Raw genomic sequence first — 12,570 nt, forward strand, 5'->3', positions numbered from 1 at the left:
TTTTAATCAAGTATTTTTCTCAGGTGTACTCCTATTATTTTGAACACAGCTGTATGTATACACTCATACAGTGAAACTTCTTTGATTTGAACATAGAAAAAAGTGAAATAATGAAATTAAATTAAACTGAATAAATATAATTTTACAAAATTCACCGACAACCAGAAATTATCTGAAATACATATGCCCATTTTAAAACACAATGTTCTCGGATCTATTCCATTTTCCACACTCACTTTCAGCCGATAATTCACTTGCAAAAATTGCATAAATCAGTGATGAGTCTTACAATGGATATAAATCCGGTTCTGTTTCGAGTACCCCACTTTGATGCTCTTATTACAGTTACCAATAGAAATTTAATTGTAACCAAACCAAAATTGAAAAAAGATTGTCTAAAAGTACCGAAAATAATTTATTAACAAAAAAAATATATTTAAAATTGTAATTTTTTTCATTTCTCTGACTACACCAAACTAAATCCAAAAAAACATAATCTGAAAATCAATTGCCATATTTTTCTTGTAAACTAATAATTGACCGCTTATAACGACGTTTTACTGTAAATTCTGCCTTAGCAAAATTTCTCTACAATTTTTTACTCACAATTAACATAGGAGAGAGCTTTCACGATGATCCACGATCGCACTCCGCTTCTAAATACATACTACATAAGTACATTGGCATACATACATACATACATATGCACATATAAATATTGCAGAAGCATAGCGAAACAGCCAATACAAAAAAGTTCTATGCAAATTCAAACGGAGTGTCAGAAATATATATACATACATACATATGTGCATGTTTGCGTCAGCGAGAGCAAATAGTTGCCCTTCACATTGACCATTAAATTATTATACCAATACACAATGCTTTTTCGAGGGCGGCGGACCTTAGGGAGATGGGTGTTACATATACATATATGTAAGTGGAGTTCGCTGTGCATACAAAGAGGTTGTTAAAGTCATGCGAGGACCCATTTCACGCTGGACATTTATTTTGTATGTCGGGGTCGATTTGGGATAAGAAGGCGTATCCAGAACGAAGTTGCTCAAGGGACACTCCAGATTCTCGGGGCAATTCGAGCTCTTTGTCTGCAATGTATGGTGGTTTGACTTCAATTACAACATTCACTGAGAGGAAGTCGCTGAAGCTGTTGATGGCTCCACTGTGAATAGCGGTCAGTGCATGTCTGAAGTTAGTTGCATCCAAAGTCTGATCGACCTACTCTTCAATGTGGTCGCGGTAATTAAGGAAAGACATCTTGATGTGGCTAAGAGATGGCTTCGCTTCAAGCAGACAACTACAGGACTGGTTTCTGCGAATACATTTCAGCATAAACTGCTTGGAGAGAAGTTTCATATTTCATTGGGTTTCTTGACCGCAAACATGCGAGCCTCGCTATATAAATGTTCAAACGGAAACATCATGAGCCATCCTGTCATCGTTCGAAATGCAAAATTTTGACACGTCTGAAGCTTCTTCTTCTTCTTTCACTACTTTCATGCAACCATATCGGTGCGACGTAGTTTATCGCCGGCCATACCAACTACATTATTGCCGTTCCCACGACAGTCGAGTCTACGTAACTGGAACGGACCCGGATTTTTATCCGGCCAAGGATTGTCAACTCGGCAGAATTCTGCCGCTACAACAACAACAACACTACAATATTGCAAACAATGTTTCTGAGACTTTTCTCATGATTTGCCGGCTAGCGACTTGGGAATTGGTTGTGGCTCTGTAGATTTGCAATAATTGAGGTCATATGAGGAGTAAAGAAGCACAGGCTGTCCTTCGTATGGGCGCTGTCGATTTACTGGGGAGTGTAAAATGCTTCTTGCAAAAAAAAACAAAAAAAAGCGAGAAAGGTCGACCGTGCTGTCGACGACGATGAATTGTTATTTCTACTTTACTCTCGGTTGAAAAGGACCTGCGGGGATGTTCGATCAAGCATGTCACTGCACCAATAATGGGACACTGTTGTTTTGGATGTGGCTACTGAACTGACACTTATTCAACAACATTTTTGCGTCGAATATGATGCTTTGTTATACTGCCGCAGTGATCGAGATTCGAAAACCCCCTGTATCTTAGTCCATTTATTCGACATAAAAAAAGAAATATGGAATCAATTGCTCTTCTCAATTTTATACTCACCAGCGAAACCATTTGTCATATTCATAAATTTTCAATCCACAGTGGTCTGAGATCATTATTACTATTGTAATTGTGTATTTCTAAGCAAAAGATATATATCTTTCAAAGATCAAATAAAATTTTGTATTAATAAACATATTTACTTGTTGGCTGAACATATTACTTACCCATAATAAAAGTATAAATTCCATTGAGCCTAAATGTATGCAAGTGAATTTGACTATTATGTATATTACATATCCATGACCGCCGATTTGGAAAAAAAAATAAATATAAAAACAAAAATTGTAAACGCACTATAGCAGAAAAATTCACTATAGCTCCTTGGGAGTTTAATTTACATTGCGTTTAAGCGTTTATATCAAAATATTTTTTACTGTTTTACCTAAAAAAAACCTTTTCATCGAGTTCCAATAATTTGCTTGATATGCTGGCGATCGCACGCCATTGAACGTTTGAGAATGAAATATCCACTCACTCCTCAAAACACCTGCCACAGCACCCTATAAATCGCTTTTAGGTATTTTAATGTACACTTAGTTCTCCAAGTAGCTGTTAAGAGTCCCTCTCTCTTTGGCCGCAAACACAACAACATATTTTATACAATATTTATTACAATACATTATTTTGTTTCATTCAAACCGTTATATGTATATTAAAAATAATGATATCTCGCAGCTACAAAAATGATGTATTTAATTTTAAATAAATTGCAATAGTTAAATTATTAAACCTAAATAGTGAAAAATAAGCAGAAAAAAAAAACTAAATTTTCTTTATATTTGTATTTACTCCCAATTTAATGAGTAACTGACTAACGCTAGTAAAACAAGGATTTCTTTTATGATAGCAAATGCGCGTGTGGCTAAGTATTCATATGTTTCGTATGTATGTATGTAGTATGTTTGTAAGACTTTGTAGTAGAAGTCTCTGTGTGGTTTGTTTTGGTGTATAATTGGCATTTCTATTTCTTATTGGTATGTTTTAAGCGGCGTATGGAAATAGTTAAAATATTTTTTTGTGTTTTTATTTAATTTATTTTCATTTCAGTTAAGCACACCAGTAAACAAACACAACTCACTTTCAAAATGTTATACTAAAGTTCCTCTTTCATTTATGATTTTATAAAATTTAAGAACAGCTTAAAATGATGTATTTTTATTTTTTCTTTTTTGTTTTAGAAGGTAGATATATGTATATATATATATTAAATTTTTTTTATTACAGAAAGAACGAAATCCATTAAAAAAAAATCATCCACCAACAAGATTATGTAATGCAAATTACAGGGTAAATAAACACAGCAATTAGGATCGCTTGTCTCACACACTTTTTCTGCAACGCTCTCAAGTAAGCACACAATTTGTAATATGTTTGTTTGTAATTGAAGTTTTTATGCAGAGAAATTATACAAATTATACTAAATACGTTGGTTGTTTAACTGTTAATTGTTTTCTTAAATTTGAATTTTTGTTTTTGCTTTTGATTAGGTATAGGATTACACCATTGACGCTATGCTTTGCTATATATAACCCAATTAGGAGTGCGAAGCACGTGTGAAGGAACGAGTGAATCGTCCATCATCACCTTTTTTATATTTTTTAAGTGTATTTCCTTTTTTATGGTTTATATCCTACGCAAAATGTATGCTTGTGTGTGTGTAGTAGTAGTATATTGGGGGCCTGCGGTCTGACTTTGCGTATAATTTCTGGAAAGGGTACTTTTTCTCACACACACATTTCTCAATTGCGCTAAAACTTGCTAGCATTACGCAATAATGCATTGGATGTGTGGAGCATGAAATTGAAAATTATCAAAAAGTATAATGAAAAGTATTTGCATGCCTTTTCGTAACCATACCATTTAGCGCACACATACATCATCGCATGTAAACTTTCAACTTTTGTGTACGTGCATATTTTGTATCGAAATTATCAGTATTATGACTTTGCCAATGCTACCACACTATGCTGACACAACAAATATCGGCTCTCATCTCATCAAGTCTGTCTACACGTATAAATCAGTCTCTATTCTATGCTGTACTACACGCCGCTGCATCATACACTTTACGCTGTAACTGTATCTTAAACTTTTGCTTTAAACGCTTTTTTTTGCCTCTCTCCTGCGCACGCGGTTCTTAATGTTATATGGTATTCTGGCGTATTTTTTATATGGTTTTATTGTTTTATCTCTGATTTATCTTTTAAATTTTCTTCTGAAGAATATATAATTTTAATTTAATTAATTAATTAATTATAAATGTAATAATAATAAGTAAGTTGATTTATGTGTTTTTGTTGTTGTATTTTATGAATCAATTTGTAATTTTATTCCTTCTCTTTATTTTTTTCCCCGCAGATTTTTATTTTGCTTTCTGTGGCGTTTTTCTTTTCTCTTGTTTTATACGCATAATTCTTGCTTACTCTTGAATTAATGCAGTGTTTTTTTATTGTTTTAATATTTTTTCATATTTTTTATTTGCTGAAGAAGAATTGTTTCACATTGTGGTTTTGGTTGCTTTTGCTGTTGTTGTTGCTTCTGCTATATTATTTTAAACCTTTACTTTGGAGCGCTATGCCATTGTAGTTGCTATTGTTGATTTTATTATATTGTTGTTGTTGGTCTTGATGATGTTATAGCAATCCTTCATTCTGTTGCCATTCATGTTGCTATTGTTGCTGTTGTTACTAGTTGACGGATCGATAGTACGAACTGGAGCGCATCACATAGCATACTTTCTAGTCCACTCTCGTGCCAATTCATTATATTTTTCCCGATCGGTTTTATATATTCTTGCAATCTCTGGTACAAGCGGATCGTCTGGATTTGGATCACAGAGAAGAGAGCAAATCGATAGTAAAACTGTAAGAAATGTTTAATGAAATTATCGTTAATAAATTTATTTCAATTTGGAAAGTTATGAAGTGTACACCAACCTTTTGAAATAGTTAATGCTGGCGACCACTGAGATCTTAAAATGTCGAGGCAAATCGATCCGTTACTGTTAATGTTTGGATGGTATATACGCGTTGTAAAAGCCACTTTAGGCGGTTTGAAAGGATAATCTGTTGGAAAATGAATTGTTAAGAAAAACACGCCACCTTGGTACGGGCTGTCAGGCTGCAAAAAATTAAGAATTATTATTATGAAAATTATTATATTGCTTACGTCAAAGTCAGTGGTTTTTTCAACTGATTTGTATACAAATAAATCATTAATAGATACTAAAAACAAGTGATCTTTCAGTAATGCATAATGCCACCAGTTCGAAAAAGTAAAGCTGGCATCTTTATTAAAATAGAAAGTTCGAAAAAGCAACTATCTCACAGCTGTTGGGCAATAAAGCGCAAAATTTACAGCGAAAAACAAAATGCAAAAAAATCAATTAGCTGGAGTTCTCATTGTAAGTAATCACTTTATATATTTTCTTGGTGCTTTTTTTTTTAAATTTATTAGAATATGCGACAAAAAAATTGCTTAAAATGCACTTAAGCTCCTCTAAGTTTTTAAATGTAATTTTTTCAATGCAATTTTTTCAAACTGCGCATCGCCCTAATCATATTTTTCATATTGTCCAACTCTGTGGAAACAAATTGTTCCTTGAGGCACCGGTTAAAGACATAAGTGAGAAACTAAAGTTTCAAGGCACTAATTTTTTAATTATGTTGAAGCTACATATATACAAGATCTTGATTTTAATCGCTCAATTTGTGTGGCAGCTATATGCTGGATAATAATAAGTTTGGAGATAAGAATCCATTGTAAATTTTGTGAGAATATCTTGACAAGGAAAAACGGCTTCTTGGGGAGAGAAGTACGTGCTTAAAAATTTAGGTCGATATATCAAAGACTAATAGATTAGTAGGCGTCTATACAGACGGACCAGTTCTCAAAATTTCTTCTGCGATTGTTTCTGCCATTGTAGCTTGTCACGCTAATCATTTATATAATACTTTGTAGGGTCTCGGACTTTTCTTTATGGGTGTTGCGAACTACGTGGCAAACTTAATATACTCTGTACACCCCGTACAAAAAAAAAACCATTACATATGCAAATTCTTACCGGTCCCATTATTGTAGCTTGCCAGTGAAATACTGAAAAAGAAAAGAAAGAATTGTGATTAATTTTATTTAGAATAAGAAAAATACATAGATAAGCGATTGCCGGAGAAATAAAAACAACTATCGGAAACTACTTAATCGTATATTACAATGACTAAAAACAAACATGAATCTTGTGTTTGACACAAACAATTATAAATATATCTTTCTTATCTCTATCTACAAACAAAAAACTATAGAAAAGTACATACATACATATGTAAGTGGAAGAGTCTTGAACAGAAACTCCGAACACCTTAAACGTCTTTAAAGTCCTTGTCAAATATTACAAATATTTATATTATTACTTATATAAATATGTATACTCTTTTAATTATTTACAGATTTCGATTTATTATAAGTGGCATTTTATCTTTTACATTTCGTTTCTCTTTATTGCACATATTCATGCAAGTTCTTCACTTTTAGCAAATTATCATTACCGATATATTATATTGTATATGCATACTGAAATTAATTGATCGCACTGTTCGAAAGAAGCATAACAGCTGCTCAGAGTGCTGAGTACACTAACAACTGCTGTTGGTACAACAGCTGTCACACAACCCCCACAAAGTGTACAATATCTTTCTACCCAGATCCAATAAATCCGAAACAACCTCCATTACTCCACGGCCACCACTACCCTACATTCACGAACACCCGCACAGCACAAAATGCACCTAGCCAGGGATAAACCAAACGATACGCTGTTCTCAATGCGGTCGCTCTGCTGCTACCATAAAAGCGCTGGCGTTGCAGCAAGCAGCATTTATGCAGTTGCTGCGACTTCATTTGAATTTATTCGACTGCAACCGACACCCACCCGTAATGGTCTACTATAAAGTCTCATTGCCACCGACCCGACAAAAACGAAGCTTCGCAGTTGAAGTGGAGTGCAGCACTGTGGAGTTTAGCAAGCAGATTTTTTATTTCGTTTTTGCAATGGGGATGGTAGCGTTATACAAAATCAACGATGCAGATGGTTGCTTGGTTGGTGGGTTGAAAGGTAACTCTTGGTGTGGTTCACATTGAAATTTCAATGGGTGTAGACAAGCAGTGAGAATTGCTATATTGTCTACATACATAGAATGTTATGCCCCAAACATTCAAATCGTAGTACCATATATACGTATGTACGTAGTTAGGTGCAGCGTGGTGGTAGTAGTATACAATAAATATTACTCTTTGGTGTTATGGAAAATGAATGCCGTCTTTGTTAAACGTGTATACATACATACATTTTAATATAATCTATGTCTATAGCGAGTGAGTATTGACCATTATTTTTTATATTTTGTTTCTCACTATCTATATTATAACTTATAAGGTAATTATTCCGTAATCTATAATAAATTAATGAGCAATTTAAATGTCAATGAAGATGCGTGAACGTCATGAGAGCAATCTGAATTGGAAAACCCTCACAATTAGAATTATTACTTTGCAAAGTTTTAATTTGTTTAAAATAAAACAAAAATCTTTGTTTGTATGATAGTGCGGAACAAGCTTATAGATTTATAATTATAAGAATTGATATGTTAGCGCTACAACGTTTGATGCTTTCTTGTCACCATTTCGCAAAATTACTTTAGGAATGTTTTCTGTTGCTAAAAGAACAACATCATTCATAAATAAATTTTATAAAGTCTCTGACGTTTTCTCTTTAAGACACATGTATAAAAAAATTTAATTGTATTTTTAAGATAACGTTTGATAAACTTTTTCGCGAAGAATTACGTTGAAATTTTCACAAATATTTCATAATTAACAATATATTAGCACACAACAAAGTGTAAACAAATTAAATAGACTTAATTTATACATATAAGTATGTATGTATATGTGGTAAACACAATAATCACATTATACTTACAATCATCGCCGACTGGTCCAGCTGAACATTGTGCAGGTGGATCTCTGCCCAGATCTTGTAGTTCCTAAAAATATATTGCAAAATCAATAACAATTCATACATATTGGTTGAAATGATTCTAAATTTAAATGCATTTTAGGCAAGATTTAATTGCGAAATTGTTTTTAATTTTCAATCATTGTTTGAATTTCTAAGAACACCGTAAAGTAGTTTATATAAATGTAATATTTGTCATGTGCACGAAAAAAATTTCCCAAGTGTACACAGGTAGCCAAGCGTAAAGTGAACAAAACCAGCGCAATTTTGCATTTATGCCAACAGTATAAACAGAATAACAATATGGAAAAAAAATAATCATAACGTAAAGTTCGTTGGCCCTTTCCAAATTCTGGCAAAGTGAATATGTTGGGAACATTGCATTAAGCAGAAGAAAAACAGGAGACGACAACGGCCGACACAAACGGTCATTTTATATAGACAACGCAGAGTGTAATGTACACGTTTTTATACGCACACCAATTAACGTTTAGGCTTTACTACTGGTATTGCTTTCCAAAATGGGAAATAAAAATAGTAAACAAGAAAAACAAAGCTATGTATGTTACGGCGACTGAATCAAAGGTTACACATTAATATTTGCAACTAACTGCATTGATGAGATCAATCCAAAGTATGTAGTTTCTATGTTCCACACATTTATTAGAAGGTAAAAGAATTTGTTCCATTATTAATACGACACTGCGACAAGCAGCAACATCATCGAGCTAAAAGTTAGAAAAGCGCGTGTATACTGTCAAAATGCCATTTGGCTAACAACAAAAAGCCTGCGACACCGCATATATGCTTTGAGGAAACTAAGAAAACAGAATTTTATAAATACATATGTATATAAAAATAAATTGGCTAACGGAGTGGCTGGCTAACGTCGCCTGAATATAGATTGCTCTTGCTGAGCGATGAGAAACAGTTGCATAGGTATAAACTTTACAAAACCACAGGAATATTAGAACTTTAGTTTTGCAGTCAACAATTATACAATATTCGGACTTTTTGTAGGTAGCATTAGCTTTTACCAAAAATTACTTCAATTGCCGGTAACTGCTCTTGTTTCGCTCACCATCATTTTTTAGTTATGAACGGGGAAATTTTTCACAACGTAAACAGTTGAGGTTGGCGTATGGTCTGCATGACTCATGTACAGCTCCAATTGCATTGTTGGTGTGGATCAAAGCATTGACTTGGCAATGGTGACTGCAAAGTTTTTGACGCAGACAGCGACTCAATCGTTTTGTTCCGCATACGTTTACGTGAGTTTAAGCACATACTTATATAGAAATTTTAAAGATCTTGAATAACAGAGGGAAAATAAAGCAATGGAAACAGAGTGTTTTGGACACAAAAAAAACTTACGACTTAACTTTAAGCACTGAAATAACAGGTAAGCTGAAAAAAATGTAGGACATTAATTCAGTTACAAATGTTGCTTTTCGAATTAAAATGATGAAAGAAGCTACTAAATAACCTATGGTAATTCCTTTAATATAGAAAGCACATTTTTTATAATTATCACTCTTTTTGCTCTGCTAAACAATAATACAAATACATTTTATGTTTATATAAACTGTCCAAGACATTTATTTCCTATCAGTGAATCACCGAATCCAATAATATTCACATTTTAATATCTTTTCCTTATATATTTATAAAAACCTATCAGAATGTGGTTGTAATCAAATAAAAATGTGTGAAAATAAATAAATATATAAAAGCACCCTTTCATTATTTGCAATTGGTAATTTTCAACTCTTATTTAGATTTTTAAATAAGCAAAGAATTCCCAGTTTCATTTACAAATTCAATGGCCATGACGACGACGGAAACAGCGACGCCACCGTCGCGTTTAGCAGATACGTCGCTGTAAACAGCTACGTACGAAAAAGTAACAAAGCAAAAACAGGGGACTATAGTCATTGAAATGGATAAAATAGAAAACAGTGTTGCTTTAAAGCTGAGTGTAAATTATTCCGCTTTAATTTATACATAAATAATTTAAAAGCGTATAAGCAAAACGGAAAAACATTCATTTTTATATAATTAAAAATTAGTATTTTAAAAAACCAAATTTCAAAAAAAAAAAAATAAATAAATAAAGCTGAATTTAACTTATTTAGCAAGGCAGCAATACGGTTGAAAATTAAATTAAAAACAAGCACGAATGTAATAATGTCTTTAAAAAAGTTTTAGCAATATCTAAAAACAAAGCTCAAGCGGAAAATATGGTTGTAACAAATAAAATATGTAAACCCTAACGAATTTGTAGACGGCAGATAAAAACAGAATCCGGCAAGTCAAACAGCAGAAGGCAACACTGTTGCAAACGATAGTACACGAAGTCGAAACACTGTGGAGACGATTAGACATCAGCTACGTCAACGTCGCAGTAAACTGCGGACTACAATTTCATATACGTCGACTGCAATAACGCAGAATTTATATGTTTAATTGGAATAAATACTCCAAAATAGATCCAACTCTTTAATTAATAAAGCGATAGAAAATCAAATTACTTATATAAATTATACCAATATAGCAACTTTTAGCGTTCTTTAGTCTGGTATGTAGTGAGAAGCAGCAACGTAGCAGCGCTGCGACAGAAGCGTCGTCACGATTGGAGTGAATCGAGTATTCCGATATAGTGAATTACATGTGAGGAAAAGAAATGGAAAGTACCATCAGCGCTACTACGACCGCGCTGCTACTGAACTATTTCCTTCTTGTTTCCATATTTATCTCGAAGGTTTTTGTTTCCTTTTTGTTAACTTTTTATGCGGCTGACTGGAAGAAAGGATATAAAGAATATTGGATATACCGAAGGGCAAAACCAACAAATAACTTTTAGGAGGGGTGTATGTACAAAACTTTTTTATACCATTTCAGTTATAAATTAAAATCTGAACAAGCATTTTAAATGTTTAATAATCATGCTAGTTGTGTTAAAAGTAAGGTTAGAAATATGCTGGATTTTTAATTGCCGATTAGCGATGCTCAGGCATATAAATTACTATGTATACTAACGAATTGAGTAACAAATCCAGATCACATCGGACAAACGTATAACAAAACTATATCACAATTAGACTGTAGTATTATGCACAACAATAATCTAAAACTTATTTGCATATAAAGTGATTCTTTACGGTATTTTAAGATATTTGCACTTTAAAATTCACTATTTCTTAATTGTTTTTATATCACGGAGAAGCATTAAAGTTCAACAATGACACCGATGTTCAATATCAACCAGTCAGTCTGAAAGTTAAGTTCCCTCATACGCCAATATTTACCGGAAAGTTTAGTTCTTGTTACCTCAAAATGACAACCGCTCAATACTTCTGCATAATTTAATTTACATAGTTCGTTTGCAATTTAAAATTTCTTTTCTCTAATTTTCCTGTCAGTAAATTGTCACAATGAACATGAGACGTCGTGGTCGTTGCTATCGCTAGCACTGTCGGTGCTTCGTCGCCCATTTTCGATCAATTCTTCCCCGTCATTTCTTCTGCTGGCTCATCGTTTCACGTTATTTCTTGCATAAAGAAGTTTCGCACCATGCCCTAAAATGCATTTCAATTGCTGCCTATATATTAAACGTATTAAACATACCTTATTAATTCTTTTTAACGCCATTTTGTTGAAATTTTATTTTTAATGTGTGTGTGGAGCGTAGCGCACAAACTAAATTTCTATTAAAAAAAAGAAAATTTTCCTTCTTTGCCGTTTAAAGCCCACGAGTACGACGAATTCAATTCTCGCAGCAATCGCACTGAATTTTTGTCTCGACGAACTACCACGACCAATCAGACCGAATAATTACGAAGACCAAAACCAGCAAACTCGATTCACTTCGGCACTCGTCCGCAACAAAGTCGATTAAGCGGTGCGGCAACTAAATATATCCGTCCCTTATGAGGACACCTGTAGTGTGACTAGCGCAACTACAACTACTTATGGTCGTACTTGGTCAATGATGCGCGCAAGCAAGACAAAACTCAAGTCTAGTCGATTTTATTTTTGACAGCCGGAATTTAAGCAATTCGGCGAAATATTTTTCGCACACTTTTACACTTTTTCGCTTATTGGATTCTCTAATTCGATTTCAATGTCTGATGCGTTTTTCTTATTATCGCTTTTCACAACTTTTGAAAGCCACACAAACCGATTTACTCGATTCACAGTTTTTCTGAAAAGCTAAAAGAAAAATATTCCGCCTACTTTAAAGGCATTCACCAAGCTAATGAGTTTTTAGATAACTTTCTTTAGGTGAAATCTGAATATACACAAGGGTTACCTCCAACCAAATGACAATCGTCGTTAACGCGGCTCGCAGAGTTTCGCTTCTTTGTGATTTTGCTAATATTTTT

At 33.4% G+C, this 12,570-nt stretch overlaps 1 protein-coding gene across 1 annotated transcript; it reads right to left on the reverse strand.

Annotated features, from left to right (window-relative positions):
* Window positions 1-3,778: 3,778 nt before the first annotated feature.
* On the reverse strand, window positions 3,779-12,481 carry LOC105234234 (ubiquitin-conjugating enzyme E2-17 kDa). The gene is made up of 5 exons (XM_029548521.2): window positions 11,813-12,481; window positions 8,150-8,213; window positions 6,236-6,267; window positions 5,109-5,292; window positions 3,779-5,034 (listed from the first exon to the last, which is right to left on the reverse strand). The coding sequence occupies exons 1-5, from the start codon at window positions 11,834-11,836 to the stop codon at window positions 4,895-4,897; spliced, it is 444 nt and encodes a 147-aa protein (XP_029404381.1). The 5' UTR covers window positions 11,837-12,481; the 3' UTR covers window positions 3,779-4,894.
* Between the last annotated feature and the right edge of the window lie 89 nt (window positions 12,482-12,570).

Source organism: Bactrocera dorsalis, chromosome 2, assembly GCF_023373825.1.
Source record: "Bactrocera dorsalis isolate Fly_Bdor chromosome 2, ASM2337382v1, whole genome shotgun sequence".
NCBI classification, from domain to species: Eukaryota; Metazoa; Arthropoda; class Insecta; order Diptera; family Tephritidae; genus Bactrocera; species Bactrocera dorsalis.

Coding starts and splice junctions, on each gene's coding strand:
- LOC105234234 (XM_029548521.2), bottom strand. CDS start 11,836: ATGGCGTTAAAAAGAATTAATAAG. Junction 8,214..11,812: donor CGTTAAAAAGAATTAATAAG/GTATGTTTAATA, acceptor ATATATTTTTAG/GAACTACAAGATCTGGGCAG. Junction 5,293..6,235: donor AAGCTACAATAATGGGACCG/GTAAGAATTTGC, acceptor AATTTTTTGCAG/CCTGACAGCCCGTACCAAGG.